The 17342-nt window shown below is 40.5% G+C and overlaps 1 protein-coding gene across 1 annotated transcript in view; it reads left to right on the forward strand.

Annotated features, from left to right (window-relative positions):
• Window positions 1-17342, forward strand: part of LOC129108670 (cytosolic carboxypeptidase 4) — a 132592-nt gene that overhangs the window by 60129 nt on the left and 55121 nt on the right. The window contains exons 13-18 of the mRNA XM_054620550.1: window positions 4517-4715; window positions 6105-6195; window positions 9655-9921; window positions 16402-16485; window positions 16666-16746; window positions 16975-17123. Coding sequence (XP_054476525.1) covers window positions 4517-4715; window positions 6105-6195; window positions 9655-9921; window positions 16402-16485; window positions 16666-16746; window positions 16975-17123 — 871 coding nt within the window. The remainder of the gene's footprint in view (window positions 1-4516; window positions 4716-6104; window positions 6196-9654; window positions 9922-16401; window positions 16486-16665; window positions 16747-16974; window positions 17124-17342) is intronic.

Here is a 17342-nt window from a genome sequence, read left to right on the forward strand (position 1 = left end):
TCTTTTAACCATGTCCACAATGGCTCCTTAACAAGGAGTTTATTTCCCCAAATTAAGCAGACTTTTAAACATAAAGTTGACGGATCAGAAAAGACTCCAACAGATTGTTTTTTGGAAGACACTGATGAACTTTTTTTGTTGATTTGATGTGTAGTTTGGGTGCATCACAGTAAGATAAAAACAGTGGAAAAAAGAAGGCCTACAAGGAGAGCGAGGATGTTGAGACCGAGTGCTCTGTATGCCGATTACCATCATGATTTACATGGCTGTTACTGCAGGGGGACATGACTGATTAGAGAGAGAGGGACAGGATATGACTGACACAGTGTGTGTGTTAGAGTCTGCTAATTTCAAACATGGCCATGATCATCCTGACTTCCACGGCTATTAGTAGATGTAGTCGTGACTAATTATATAGAGAGACAGGAGAAAGTGTATCCGTTGTCCTTGTGAGATAAACGTTCAATTTGTTTCAAATACAAGCTCAATGTCAATACCTCACACAGTTAAGGGATTGTGAAGGGCCGCTGTGAACTATGCTGCATCTTGTCTTATTGAATGTTTTATTTTTAGCTTTATTTTATACTCCTGTATATGCCTATAATGTTTGATTGAATAAATGCAAACAATAATTATCCCCCCGTCTAGAAGCAACAGTATCCGTCATATACTGTGAAGGACGTAGTAATCGTGACGTCATCGATTGTTTTGTTGACTGCCGTTTTTGAGGCTCGATTTCGGCGATTTCGACTTGGCCATCTTGGATTACAACATTTGCCTAGTTGTTATTTTCGCAGCCTTTTTTGAACAGAAATTACCATATTTAGGAGTGGTCTATTTAACTCAAAACTGGACGATATATTAAATGGACATCATGCTGTATTGAAGAAGACTTGAAACTAGAGATTGAGACCATAAACTCATGTTTACTGAGGTAATAAATCAAGTGATCATTTTCTCATAGACTTCCATAAAATCGGATTTCTTTTTTGCAACCGAAGGAGTCGCCCCCTGCTGGTTAGTAGAGAGAATGAAAGCATTAAGACAGTTTCGCATTGACTTCACTTGATAGAACCAGAACACTGGTATCAGTGTGTATAGTTCAGTTATATGTTAGCTCCAATCACACCTTAGGACACCTACCGGCTGCTTACAGCTTATTAGCTCTCCTTCAACCGACACGCTCTGTTGTGGTAAGTGCTCAGTTGAGTTTGTCAATTACTAACCGAGCGATACACACATGAGCACAAGAAAATATTAGGCAGATGGGTCAAGCAGTGTGTGAGTGAGCCGCAGACGGACAGTCGGATACAGAGATGCACACACACTCAAGCACGCATAAACACATTATCTCCTGGCAGGTACAATAAATACAATATAGGCCTGCGTCGCTCCCCCTAAATGTTGAATAAAGTGTGTGTGTGTGTGTGTGTGTGTGTGTGTGTGTGTGTGTGTGTGTGTGTGTGTGTGTGTGTGTGTGTGTGTGTGTGTGTGAAAGAAAGACAGAAATAGATTGTGTCAGAGACAGATGGGAGATAATGAACGAGTGTCTCGGTCCATGATAATGTTTCATGTCATAAAGCACAGGATACCATCTGACTTGACTCATGATAAATGTGTTAATATCTGACTAATAGGAAGCACATTCATGCTAATTTGTCAGAATATATTATGAGGATAAAAATGCAGTGAACATCCCTATCCAAGGATGTTCACTGCATTACAAAAATAATACACTGATTATTACAGCGAGGGCTCATTTACTACATCAAATACACCATGTGATGTCACACGTATGCTATGTCTCTCATAGTGAAGACGTGGCTATGTATCTTAATGCATTGACAAAACCCTGTTTCACACGCAGTATTTGCTGTTGTTAATTTGTCTGACAGCTGAATTTGTTTTTGCGGTGTGCAAAACATGATTATGCCCCTGGCTGGAAACCAAAGCACAGATAATGAATATTACTGTAAAATGACAGCAAGGCCTCAGTGAAGCAAAGAACTGAGGAAAAGATAAGTACGTTTGTCATGTAAAATAAGTCTCGGGAGGATAAAATGGAGCCCTAGTGCGTTTTAAAATGTTCCATTTCACTTGAAAGCAACGTGTAAGCATAGGTTTTTTAAATTAAAAAATACAATCAATGCTGTTGATTGTCTGTCGAGGACAGTCCCCTACAAAAAGTTAATGTTCTAGCAAAGCCAACTACCAATGCATCCTCACAATTTGAGAAAATAGAAAGCCGCCTCACAATTTGAGAAAATTACTGATTGTAGACTGATGCTTCTGAATCATTGAGCATGTTGTCATTCAAGTGGTGTCAGAGAAATCACGTCTGCGCCTCCTCATGACCCTGTTTTCAGGCTTTTGAAAAACTTTGACCACCTTGACCAATAGCGGGTCAAATACGGATTTGTGTGCCCGTCCCTTCAGATGGCAAAACCCTCATTCAACAGCGGAAAGTCCTACAGAAACAACATGTTCTCACTCCCAACTCATCAAATGCAGACACTTGGTCAGTGGCCCATACGCTTCAAAGTATGATGTTTGAGTTGCCCCTCTAGCTTCAGTTTTAATCAGTTTACACCTGTAACATGCATAGTGTCTTTCCAAAATACACTTCCGTCTTCAAAGGAATCTAGGTTTAGGCAACAAAACCTCTTAGTTAGGTTAAGTAAAAGAGTATTGTTGTTATTAACTTCACTAAAGACTGACGTGAATTGTGAGTACGTGAATAAGTGACAACATATCATCATTTGGTCTAGTCTTGCTTTGGGACACAAACAGTGGTCTCCTGAATGAGTCTCCTGTGTTTGTTTGACCCATTTAACACCCACCCTGTGTGGAGTATGACGCAGGTGGACTTACATTGGAGTTTGAATAGTGCGTCGGTTTCAGTATATACTGACCAATTGTTGGTATTTGACAAGTTGTAAGTGGGACTGGATCGTTTCGTCTTAGAACTTTAACTGTCTGGGATTCCCAGGAAAAGTTGCTACTCCAGTATTTCGCAACAGCTGCCTCAACTGCAAAGCAACCCAAAAATAAGTATGCCGGACTTATAACAAAAGTCTTACAAAAGAGAGAAAATATTGCTAATGGTTAAGCTTCTGCTAACCGTAAACATTTGTGACAAGCCCAATGAAGACAAATATACTGCCAACCCCTTCTTTAATTAAGCAAAACCTAACTTTACTTGACTTTATACTCACCCGATTGAGCAACAAAACAAAACAAACGATCTTTCACTTAGATTTAGGCTCTTACATCCTCATCAGCAAATAGCCTATTTGCATTATGTAGGCCAGGCATGAAAGACAGAAAAAGAAAAGGGGCCCTCAGAGCCCTACAGACACCAGGGTGCCCCCCCAACAAGCACATTACACATGTATAACAGTCTATCAGTCCCACTGCTCTGATTTCAGTGAGAGCATCTGTTTTTGTGCTCCTTGGGGAATTGTACTGAACAGATAGTTAAAGATGATGATTGCTTATATATATAAAAAAAACACCATTATGTTTGATGCTACTTTTCATTACTCCACACTCCCTATGTCAGTAACCCAAATAACAGTTGAGCGGCCATACTGTTGACATTGAGCCAAGCTGCATCACTGCTTTCCAGAGTATAGACTAAAACGTTGTGACCTGGGATGACTTGTTATCCTCCCCGAGCCCAAAGATTAAAATGTGTAAAAAAAGAGTTTATATTTAATGGTAATGTGACGCATTGCTTGCCAAAAGGCCGAGATTAAACTAATAAGGAGTACCGAGTCAGCAGGCCACAGCTGTTATTTCAATGTGTCCAACGCATATTTGACCAACATTTCATATCCGTCTCATTTGCACATTTTTATCCCTGGGTTGTGATCAATAATTGTCCTCCCACACAACTGTGTTTCTGTTAGCTCAGCCAAGAAAGGGTACAGGTTTTAATTCAATCTTTGGGGTTCTTTAGTTAAATTTGACTTTTCTAACAAATGTGGAAATCTGAAGACAAATAGAATCAACAAAGTATACAAAAAATGGGTTTAATTTAACCTTAACCCTAGTCAAAGAGATAACACGCCCATATATATTACCATTTCATTTTTAAAAGTTGCAATATAGACAGATTTTAAGTTTAAGTTTAAAACATTCAAAAATGGACTAACATTTTAAACAAAATATGAAGGTTGAACGGCTGACGTTCTGTCAAAGACGACTTTGTATATTGTCGCAGAGATATCTATTTAAATGAGCATGCTAACCAGCTAGCCCCGACCCTTCCTGTAATACCTCTTCTATCTTGAGAGGTGATAGTGGGTCACTGTAGGGTTCAGTCTGTCATCAGTCCAACATAAGATGCCAAAGAAGTAGAGCTGTATTTGTAAATGTGGCATCTCGTCCACACGTCTGTCAAAAGTCTCCAAATGAAATTAGAGGCATGAAACAGTTTTTTTTTTGGCAGACTTCAAAGATGTTGGTCCCTGAGCAAATCACATGACTGCAAACCAACATTTGTGTCTAACAGGAGTTGGGTTTGAGATCCGAACCGGAGGAGAGTTCGACGGGATCATCGTCATCTTCATCAGACGAGGAAGCTGTGCTCCTCAACCGCTTCCCGTTTCACACCTCCAGGAGGGACAGAGGGAGGAGTGCTGCCGGCAGTGATTCGTCAACCTCCTCCCCAGGGTCTCACTCAGAGACAGAACCAAAGGGACACACACCAGGTCAGAGATGGGTCAAATGTAATGTCTAACATTCATATCAATATTTAGATTAAGACAAAATAACTAACTCTCAGACAGCTCAGAATAACTGCATCACCTCTTAGAGAAAATGAAGTGAATCATCTCCTATTCACAAATAACGGCGGGTGGAATAGCTCTTCCCATCAATATCACATCTTTTAAGAGCAAAACAAGTCCTGTATTGAGCTGCTTCATTTCACGGTAGAGAGATACCAACTGAGCTTTTGATTAAAACATTTTTTATTACTTCATCCTGGTGATAAGATTTCACTGCTCTGCATTGAGAGATGCATTCTTAGATTTTTGGGGGACATTGGAAGAATATGAAAGCACAACATTTAACATATTGTCGCCTTAAAAAGTTGTACTGAAGTTAAGCTTGCGTCCACCTGATGATCCAACTGGACTCAAGGATGAACTAAATAGATTTTGGCGGCCACGTGTCAAAGGTCAAGGTCCCTGTCCTATTCTCGTGATATCTCAGGAACTCGTGGAGGGAATTTCCTCAATTTTCGCACAACAATTTGGTTAAAGGCCGAGGTCACTATGATCTCACAAAGCACATTTTGGGCCAAAGCCTAAGAATTGATATGCTAATTATAGGATACAATTTTGAAGTGATGATATTTCGGACAAACATGGATGTAAGCTGCAACTTAACTGGTTGGTTAGGGTACATAACAGGTAGGCTGTAATTCTAGTTTTTGCTCTCTTTTTGGTCTCCACCAATCCTGAGGGAAAAATGTGTCTCTTTAGCTTGTGACCATAGTGGAATGTTTAGCAACCAGTCTCTAATGTGCCTGTTTGCTTCAGGCACAGAGCTTTAGATGTTAATGAGTGGAGTTGTGGAAAAGGAGTTATATAGTTATTCATATGAGTCATTGTTAATGTAAAAGTAGAGATGGGTGCAGCTTCAACCAGTTGAATGGCGGGCAATACAAAACAGTCTTCTGACTGGTAAATTAACAATGTCTGTTTAAAAAGATCACTTCTTTTAAAGAGTAGTATTCAAATGATCTAGAAGTGATAATACAAATGTTTGTACTACCTACATTTGTAAATAAATAAAAAGAAAAAAATGTTATTCATAACATTTACAAAATATATTATATATATATTCACACACATTTTTTAATCCGTTCATATTAATAAAAAACACACACAAATGTTTGCTACAAGTTCTTTTCAGCTAATACGAATTAAATGGGAAAGCTTTTGCATATAAAAAAACAAATACACATCCCTTGTTTTCATCATGACCAGTGACTAATCTTCCTTGTTTTAGAAAACCACAGCCTTATTTTTCTTTCCTCTTATTTTTGAAAAGTGGCAATTCAAATGCACAATTTTCTCTTTCCCTCCCTCCAGCTGCTGCCCAGTTAGAGGCCCGTGATTTTCACAGTCACAGCAGCATCCTCAGCACCAGCCCCAGCTCCAGGACCAAGGTTAGAGAGGCAAGGTACGCTGAAACTCAATATTTCCTCTGCATGGATGCCTGAACAAGACATTTGTCAAGCTGTGATAATGATGAAAGGACGTGTAATTTGAAAGCACAAAGGAAATGAGGCTGAAAGAATTCATCGAGGACACTGACCTAAGTCAGTTCCTTTAAAACACCTCCAGCCAAGAGCAGAGCTTAGCCTCCCTTCTCCTGCCGGTCCCCACTGGGAGCCAGCATCGAAGCCGCCCAGCTGGAGACCCAAGCAGTAATGCTAAGTCCGCTGGAGGGAAGGGAGGCACAGGAGAACCAGAACCAGGACTCAAGTGTTAAACCGTGTTGCAGTAAAATAAGAGGTTTTCTAAAGGGAATCTGGTAGCTGAAAAAAAATCTAAAGAAATTAAAGGTCCTTGTTATATTGGGTCAAATAATTGCGGACTACCTCAATTTAACAAATGTAACTCTATAATCATGCTTTTTCCCATAATTTCTTGTTTGGGATTGCTCACCTAAATTGTTGGTTTCCTATTTTAGTCACTGTGGGTAATTTCTTTTGTAATTTGTGTAATTATTCAACAACATGATTTTTCAACCAGTGGGGATGGCATCAGTGATAGCAGATTAAATCTCTGTCCGTCATACCAATAAGTAGTACTACACTGAAGACCTTTCCTTTAAACTGGGGACCCTCTTTACCGCCATCTGAATGTAGCATGTATCCTTTCCATCTGCAGTCTCTAACTGGAGTGAAGTTAAACTCTATCAAGCCATAGTTACACCTGGCAGATATACTGCTCCACGATTTTTGTTTTTATTATTGTACAGGTAATTTAGATTTGATTGTTTGGGTTGAAAACCAAACATTATACATTAAACACGGGTATATCTCTGTGGAGGAAGTCGTGAAGGTGATTGGGCCATCATTGTCACAGCCTCTTATAAGATAAAATAAGATAATCCTTTATTAGTCCCGCAGCGGGGAAATTTGCAATTTATACACCCACTTACAATATTGCGTTCTGTCTGATCTCACCTTGTGCCGCAAGTGCACCACCGATGTGTCAAGGGTAGTCACGAAGCAGCCTTCACCGCTGAAAAAGTATAAAGAGTGAGAAAGTCCAGGTAGGAGAGGTAGCAGGGGTGGGTGGATGAATGGGTCAAACAAGCACTTTAACTCAGAACACTGCTGTTCATGTTCGGTGTGAAACCTACTCAAGGTTGACTTTCTTTACCACAGTTGTGTTACTTTACTAAGGTCGGTTACTTAACAAACTCATTTTTTAAACCTAAACTATGATCTTTTCCTAAGCATTACCAGGCACAGGTACAATGTTTAAGTCAGGACATGATTACGTACCTTTGGACTGAATGTGAATAAAGATTTGTGTATCTGTGCTGCCTTCAGTTCCTTTGTTTTAGTGAGTAAGCTAATTTGTAGTCATTTTGCGATGACTCACAATTTCTGCCCTCTTTGAAATGCCATTAGAAATGGTTAGAAATAGTAGAAATGGTTTCTAATGATACAAATATGTAGCATATAAGTTGTATTACAGGGATTTCTTTGGGAAAGTCCTACATATTGTCTGATTTCCCCAACATGGAGTCAAGGACAAGTAAAAGACACTCGTAGTCAATTTGTGTGTCTCTGTGGTCATTTTGTGTTTCTCTTACCATTGTTATGCCGATGACACCCAGCTGGTCTTGTCATTTCCTCCCGGTGACACCCAAGTGGAGGCACGCATTGCTGCGTGCTTGGTTGACATCTCGAAGTGGATGGCGACACACCACCTGAAGCTCAACCTGGACAAAACCGAGCTACTGTTCCTCCCGGGGAAGGGTTGCCCGCACCGAGACCTGTCCATCACCATTGATGATGCCGTGGTGACGCCAACTCGGACTGTGAGGAATCTGGGTGTGACCCTGGACGACCAACTGTCGTTCTCAGCAAACATTGCATCGGTCACACGCTCCTGCAGATTCCTCCTCTACAACATCAGGAGGATTCGCCCCTTCCTCACTGAGGAGACGGCGCAGGTGCTCATCCAGGCTCTGGTCATCTCCCGCCTGGACTACTGCAACTCACTACTTGCCGGAGCCCCAGGCGTCGGCCATCAGACCTCTATACAATACAATACAATACAATACAATACAACTTTATTTATCCCACTAGAATTTGTTTGAGCAGCTTGCATACAGACACAGTAACATACAAACAACAAATACACATACACAACTACGGAGCAGTTAGTAGTCGAATGCAGAGGGGATGAAACGACTTGGAATGGCGGTTTGTTCTGCAAGCAGGTAAAGCGTAGCGACGCCTGATGGCAATAGAGAGAATTCCGGAGCCCCGGCGTCGGCCATCAGACCTCTGGAGCTCGTCCAGAAAGCTGCAGCTCGTCTGGTGTTCAATCGCCCCAAGTTCTCCCACACAACTTCCCTTCTCCGTTCTCTACACTGGCTCCCTGTAAGAGCTTGCATCCAGTTTAAGACTCTGGTGCTAGCCTACAGGGCAGTGAAAGGAACAGCTCCTTCCTATCTCCAGGCCTTGGTCAAGCCCTACACCCCCGCCCGACCACTTCGCTCTGCTGCCTCGGGGCGACTGGCTGCCCCGTCGCTCAGAGGTCCCTGTGGCCGATCCACCCGGTCACAGCTTTTTTCTGTCCTGGCCCCTCAGTGGTGGAATGAACTCCCCACTGACGTCAGGACAGCAGAGTCGCTGCCCATCTTTCGGCGCAGGCTGAAAACTCACCTCTTCAAGAAGTACTACCCTGAGCCTTCCTCGTAGCACTTATTGTATTTGTATTAGTTTGTTTCTGCACTTATTGCATTCGTATTAGTTGTTGCACTTATTGTATTCGCATCAGTTCGCTGCACTTATTGTATTCGTATTCGTTTACTGCACTTATCCTATTCGTAGTAGTTTGTAGCACTTATTGTATTCGTATTAGTCTGTTCCAATCATTGTTTTCGTAGTAATTTGCCTCTGCACTATACTATTGCTCTGGTTTATGCTTTAAGATGCTTGTTTAAGAAAGGAGATGCACTTATGACTTCTGGTGACTAGTAGTTCTCTTGAATACCTATGTTGAATACACTTCCTGTAAGTCGCTTTGGATAAAAGCGTCTGCTAAATGACTGTAATGTAATGTAATGTAATGTTTCTTTGTGGTCACCTTTTGTCTTTGTGGTCAATTTGCATGTATTTGTGGTCAATATGTGTGTCTTTGTGATCAATTTGCATGTCTTTGTGGTTGAAATATGTGTCTTTGTGGTCGATTTTTGAATAAGTGCTCAATTTGCGTGTCTTTGTTGCCATTTTGGGTCTCCTTGCTGTTAATTATAGCCTCTTATTAGTCTTTTGGCACCCATTATCCTGCCCCTGCGCAGTGATTTGACAGTTTATATAAACATCTTCTATAATTCGTCATGGAACTAATCCTAACAGTCTGAACTTCTTATTGTTTTCTTTACCTTTAGGGATGAAGCCCACCTAGGTCAGAGAGGAGACAATCAGGATGATGTGGAGGAGGATGCAGACGAATCCCAGCATCGTACAATGATAGACAGGTTATTGGAGAGACATGGAGCTTGTATCCCCCACCATGAGCCCAAGCTGTACCGCGCTGCAGCTGCCAAAACCAAATCTATTCCAGGGTTCAGCATCCTGGCTTTTCCAGATTTTTGGGGGCACCTTCCACCGCCAGAACATGAACCCATGCCCCCTCGCAAATCCAACATACAGAGGTACGCCATGCTCGTTACAGCACTTACCTGATGTCTGTGTAGGAGTAATGTAGTTCATGTAACATGAACATAAAGATGGGTTTAAGAATGCTTATTGTCATACACATAGTTTGTGGACAAGTTTTGTCCACAAACCATCTTGGTTTTTTTTTTGCCAAATTGTATTTTTGCAGCCAGAAGTGATACGAGAGGCCAGAGCTAAGTACAACTAAACACTGACATTTTTTTGTTATAATTAACTTATATGAACTGAAATCACACCGTGAAAGCTTTAAAAAATGATAAGCATAGACTGTATAAAGGACGTGGATGTAGTCATCGTGACATCGCCTATTGGTTTGTGGACTGCAGTTTTAAGCCTTGAGTTCAGCATTTTGGCCATTGCCATCTTGGATTGGTTTAATAAGGACGATGGACCTCACACGAGAATTATTTTTGTGCCACGCTGCAGCTTACTTTACATAACTAAACATGAATGCCACCTGTGCCTTGGAAAGATGTTAAAAAATGCACCCATGATACCATTCAAGGCTACACGTCCTGCCCCTTTTGTCCTGTATTGAAATCTTTATTTCAGAGATCAATTAAGGAAAATCCATAATTTTTTAAAGCGTCAATAGCAGAATTAAGACACCTGCTAAAGACAAGGAATGGGGATGAATAACGAGTGCTGTTAATGCCGCGGCACCTGGGAGTTGTAATGTCACTAAATAAGGAAGAAATTGCTCCATATGAAAAACAGCAAGGCCAACGATGACTGAAATGGGGGGGTCAGATCATTTTAAATAGCATCAATTATTAGCATAAGTAGCCAATTTAAAGAAATAGTGATATCATTAGGCTAAATAAATACATCTAGAATTATATAGTAGCCTATGATTGAAGAGTCAGAGTAATGTCAACATAATAATTTCATCGGGTTTTCAAACTCAAAATTCCTTAAAAGTAATGAAATATAAAATCCATAAAGTGAAAAACTTCGAATTGATAACCGCAAACTATTAGCACATAACTTCTACTACATGTCAAAATCACTCGGAAATTGTGTTGACTGACAGAATATTCAAAATATAAGAAAATTGGTTAATGCAGCAAGTTCTCCTAAACCTCTCGTACAAGCCACTCAAGAACGAATCTGTTCTTTCGAGTGGTTCTTGCACGAGGCCCAGTGAAACTGGCAATCTGTATGAAGACAGGGCCTGAGGAAGAATCTCTACCTCCACACATTATTTTCTTCTTTAGCTCTCTTGCTCTGTTTCTTCTCCAAACCACCTAGGTTTTTTTTTTCTCCCTCCCTCTCCCTCATTACTATCTTCCCACACCCCTACTGTCTCTCCCGCACTCCTTGTCACATTCCATTATTCCCCCATCCTTACTTCTATTAAGCCATCGTCCTCCTCTCCAGCAGATGTAACACTGCTATAGCCGCTTCTCGTTCATAACGCTCCCTGTGATTTCTTCCCTCCTTCCTTCTTTGTGTCCTCCCTCTCTTTTATATTCCCTTTCAGTCTCTCTTCAGCGTGCTATCTGTCTTCATGTAACTATGGCAGCACTGAGAGCTGCACGGCTCTCTGACAGTAATGAAATCGTCAAGGTAAAATAGATCTATTAATACTTGATTGCTCTGATACGACTTTAGGTTCGGACTGTGAGCTTACACATATCACGTATGCATTGTGCAGTAATTATATATTATGCCCACACAGAGACTTTGTAATTTGTGCAGATGTCTAACACAGAGTAAATCGTTCTGAAGACGGAGAGGAGAAGAGAGAGAAATGTTTGTGTAAAACTCTCCTCACTGTGCCTTGCATTTCAATGCGGTCCTCTTCATTTCTATGCTGATTGCTGTTGATAGCCAGTGCCACCGTTTTTTTTTTTGCATCAGAGTCAATTTCCAGTTTTATATTTCAGTTCCCAAGTACCAGTTGGTTCTTGTTAACAAGAAAAGGTTATTCATGAACATTAACTCAGCTCTCTAGGAGAACACTTTCCCTAAAGTCATTAGAATTTAATATTTTGAGGACACACGTAAACATGAAAGCTTAAATGTTGTTCCAGAGGTTTTCTTTCACATTGTCAAGAACAGATTTCCAATGTGAGTTGATATTGTTGCTGTAGCGAGCTAAAGCAAACGTCAGTACTTGTTCGAGTCATGTCCACTGGCTCCGCTATAAAAAAATTGATGTCCAGACCTTGTAGTCTGTTGTTTGAAGTTTGTTATTTGTCCAGAACAACACATGGAAGTATTTTCTATGTCAGTTCCTTTATTAACTGTTAAAATTCAATGTTGAAAAATAATTCCGTTTTTTATTAATTTCACAATGCTGTGGCTAAGGTGTGGTTAGGTTTAAGGTAACATCGTGGTTTGGCCTCAAATAAGTACTTTACTTAAGATAGGTGGGTATTGTTGGTATGGTTGCAATAATAAAGTTGCTGTTAAAGTTACGGAAGGTTTCCTGGTCATACTGAAAAGACAAAATGTTGACTTTTGGTAGAAAACAGGAAGTGAACGTTCCTGTACATCTTCTCTCTTGTCACCTGACACTTTGTCACTGATGATTAAGATGATCTTGAATGCCCCCAGCAAGAGTGCTGCAATTTTGGCATAATGGCCAAACGGTGGAACCACAATTTCTGGGTTCGTCAAGTGACGCAAAGGGGCCTAAAAAGACCTCTTGCCATAGACTTCTAATGGTAAATAGACTTCTGCAACTAGGCGGATACATTTTTTTTGTGTTAATCAACATTAACATTAACATTATTCATCAATAGTTCTTATTTAAATTATTGGGTCCCAGGATTTGTAAAATGCACATATCCAGACTTAAAATCCTTCCTCCCCCCCATGTGATGAGCTCTTTCAACACATTAATATCAATGGTTATGGCTGCACTGTAGTTCTTATCAAACATCACTCATGCAGGAGGAAATAGGGCTTTTGTCTGGGACTATTTTCACGGTGTATTTGGGATTGAGTAAGAATGAAAGTACACAGTGTGTGTTGATGGTACTTGAGGAGAATGTCACCCAGAGCAACAGTGTGGCTCATTGATGTGTTTTTAAGAAAAATTGCACTCTATGGCACAGAGGAAGATGATATATAAGGCTTTGATTCACACAATACTTGTTTGTAGAGTGTTGGTTTGGGTCTGTTGACAAATGAAAATATAGAATTTCAATTGCAGAGTGCAAAACCTGCACTCTGCATGCAATTTTTTGCTACCCCGATGTAAATTAGTCTTGTTTTCAATTTCTTTTTTTTTTTCAAAAATATTGAATGCCAGAGAAATAATTAGCTCTAGAAATATCTAGAAATAGAAATATAGAAAGATCTATTTTGACAATTTAAATTTTGGCACAAAAATCCGCCTGGATGAACTAAGTATAAAGGATGAACTTGGTGGTTAAACGTACCTATGACCTCATATCCGTCCTATTCTTGTAAAAGAGATATTACAGGGGCCTCGAGGGAATTCTACAATTTTGGCACAATCGTCTACTTGGATCAAAGTAGGTCACTGGTCACTGTTACTTCAATAAATCTTTGGCCAAAACTCAAGAAATGATATGTTAATCATGTCAAAAACACAGTAATGCTAAAAGGACAGAAAGATGAAGTGATGACACTTTAGACAAACATTATTGGCGGAGGCCAATATATGTTTGCATATAGAGGAGTGTGTGTGTGTGTGTGTGTACGTAGAGCACTCTTTTAATGTTGCTCCTCCGAGACATTTTCTCAGCACTTTCAAGAGGCCAGCAGACGTTGACATTTAAAAATGTTAAAGATGCAATTTCACTCTGAACTTAATCTAATTATGTTGCCAGTCTGTTGAAAAAGAACAATTTTGGAGTTCAGCAGTCCCTTAACAGAAATAATGTTAATGCGATTTCTGTTAGGGTTGCTTTGTGAGTAAATTGTCTTGGGTGTAGAATGAGATTAGGGACCTTTCAAGCTCCGTCTCATTTCTATCCCAAATATATATGGAAAATATATAATATCATGGAGATGAGCAGCCTGTTGTTTTAAAAAGAAAAGGAAAAAAAACTTTGGATTTATGCAGAATATGACATTTAGAGTGGTAAGGTAGGCGTTAATGCTGTGTATTTACTGTTTAAATTGAAATGGTAAATAAACAAAGTGGCCCACAGGAAAAACGACAGCACCTTTTTTTCTTCTTTTTTTGTGTCTAGCCTTAATAATAAGCATGGCATATCAGAGAATGGTCACATGAATCATTTTTGTAAAATTCTTGCTACATTTTGTACTCCCAGTCATCCCAGAAATTCTTTGAGGGTTCCCCTTAAAAAAGCATTGCCTTTTCTACAAAAACCAACAGTATACCAATTTGCAATAATTGGTCAATTCCTTGACATATGATTGAACTTACTCTAAAAGTGAACTTAGGGTGTTTTGGTGGCTTCAACATGCTCAGGCAGTAAACAGATTTTAGCAGAGGCAGGCGCCTATTTTGCAAGTCAGCCCACTTCTCCCTCCTCATTTCCTGTCATCTCTCTCTGCTGTCCACGATATATTTTTTGATATATTGAATTTGTTGTGCACGTGTGCATGTTCACTTTGAACTGATTGAATTTGCATGTATAACAATTTGTAAGTGTAGACTTTAGCAATAGTTAAGCAAAAATAGTTTGTATTTTCAAGCCACCTGGATAATGCTGCACGGGAATTTCAGAAAGTTTTTGGGATCTTTTTATAACAACGTATATACTGCTGTTTCCTTCGGACTCCATCAAAGTCTGTTTGCACTGATAAATTATCTTTATTTTTTAGCAAAAACTTTTTTTCTGGGAACATAGAGAGCCTGTGAGAGTTGAGTTATATATACAATTTGTATTGTTTTAAGGTGGCCTGGCTAAGACAGTCATCAGACAGCTTGAGGTGATCCAGAATACTGCTGCAAGGGTTGTGACAAGGACTCAAAAGTCATTTGACTTCAAAGTTCTATTGCTTGTCAAAAATCCTCTGAACATTTTACTTATTTTTTGTTTGTTCAATAGTTTTTATTGTTTCACTCCGTATACCTTTGTCTGTTTGCTTTTATTCTTTATATTCCATGTGCTTTTGCTTAATTGCTTTGATATTTAATCATTTGTTTCTTGTGCTTCCACCTGTCTAATCTCTAAATCGCTTTGAGTTGCCTAGGGGTATGAAATGTGCTAGATAAATGCATTTGCTTTGCCTTGCCTCAAACTATTACAGCACCTGAAATAAGTACTTGAGACCAGATAGCACGAAAACATTGCTCAGTTGCTTTCATGCAAGGTTTCAGACCAAATCAGACAAGAAAGCTTATCGCATAGCTTTATTGCATTTTCTGTCGCAGTCCAATTTTCTTCTGTCGGACATGTTTTTGCAATTGATGAAAATGTATCTTGACTGAAGTAGTAAAATAACTTTACTATATAGTTCTTACTGTGCCTCTGTTGGCCACCATGTGATTAAGACACTGGTTTCACAGCAGTGGTGGTGTTGTAGGTTGGTGGAGTGACGGTGGGGGCAAAGAGAATGGGGAGAGAAATATTTTGCTCTCGTGAAGACTAGTCCAAGTGCTCCCTGCCTTGGAAATCATCCAACCTTTTCTCGTCTCATTTAAACCTCAAAAATCTATCAAAACTTAATATGACACCCAACTGATGTAAATGTCCCATCTAGATTTTTTAAGTTATTACAAGGAACTTTAAACTGGTTATCGAACAAACCTTTATGACCTACATCAGTAAACGAGACCATCAGCAGGAAGATTGGCTTTTTCATATTAGTTATTTTTGATGCTTGTCATCGGTGCCACCAGGCTCCGATTCTGGTAAAGTCAAACAAAATCATGCAGGTTCCAACCCAAAATACACCACGGACAGAACCAGATCCGCCTTCGCTGCCACCTTCCATCTGCAGTCCGAGCTCCATGAGGAGGCCAGGAGCAGAGCCTACGGCCAGCAGCAGAGCCTCACTCCGCTGATCCCACGGTCCCTGCTGGGGGCCAACACCCACACCAGGCTGCTGGAGACTCAAGCCATATTGCTGGGCCGGATGGAGGGAAGTGAGAGGCACGGCAGAAACAGAACCAGATCGGCCTTCGCTGCCACCTTCCATCTGCAGTCCGAGCTCCATGAGGAGGCCAGGAGCAGAGCCTCCGGCCACCAGCAGAGCCTCACTCTGCTGATCGCTTGGTCCCTGCTGGGGGCTAACAGCCACACCAGGCTGCTGGAGACCCAAGCTGGATGGAGGGAAGGGAGGCACGGGAGAAACAGAACCAGGAATGGGCAGGGCAGACTGTCAGACCCTGCTGCAGTAAAATGAGAGGTTTTCTAAAGGGAATTTAGTGCTCGGAAAAACTTTTGTCTGCAGGGACCGGCAAAATCAACACCAAATTAAAGTTCCTCATAGTAGCTACGGGGTATTGAAGGGACATTCTCAATGTTAACATCTGTATGCCTATATGTGCTTTCCTTTATCAGGCAGAAAGTGTTTGAGGATGCCCAACGCTTCCTGACTACTGATGGAATCATCAACCAGGTAGTGTTTGACCTGGAAGACAGCAGGTAGGTGAACAACACAAATATACATGCACAAACACAGTGCACATTAAATAAGCTTTACAAGATGAATGTTTGGATTTAGATTGTCAATATTTCAGTTCCATTACCTTTATTTGCTCAAATGGGAAACTAAATAATACGCCCTCAAATCCATGTTGTCGTCTCTGTCTCTGTGTCTGTCAGTCTTCAGTGTCCGTCTGATTCCTTAAGGTTTTTCTCCAAGTTTGAATGTGGGAACCTAAGGAAGGCTGTTCAGGTCCGCAGGTATGGACGGAACACACACACACACACACACACACACACACACACACACACACACACACACACACACACACACACACACACACACACACACACACAAGTTCAAAGAATTCAATGAGAAGCACTGTGATATTAATACTTCTATACAGTCCTAAAGCAGTAGGGCAACATCCAAAACTCATACAACCACTATAGCATGTGTCCTTTTTCTTTTTCTCTTCTCTTCTGTAGATACGAATATGACCTCATATTGAATGCAGACGCAAACACTAACCAGCACACCCAGTGGTTCTACTTCGAAGTCAGTAACATGGTGGCAGACGTCCCCTACCGTTTTAATGTCATCAACTGTGAGAAGAGCAACAGCCAGTTCAACTATGGTGAGAACATTGAGTGTGTGTGTTTTCTAGTGACATCCTTTACAAACTTTGAATGTCTCATTCAAATGTACACTTTGATGCATTATCCAGGATTCAATGACGTTTATCAGGTACTGTTTTTTTCCACAACTTCTTACTGACAAATCCAGCAACCGCTTTGTGTGTTGCGCCATCTAGCGGTGTCGCCAATGGCAAGCTGTAATGGCTATCCTGTCTGCT

Source organism: Anoplopoma fimbria, chromosome 19 (genome assembly GCF_027596085.1).
Source record: "Anoplopoma fimbria isolate UVic2021 breed Golden Eagle Sablefish chromosome 19, Afim_UVic_2022, whole genome shotgun sequence".
Lineage (NCBI taxonomy): Eukaryota > Metazoa > Chordata > Actinopteri > Perciformes > Anoplopomatidae > Anoplopoma > Anoplopoma fimbria.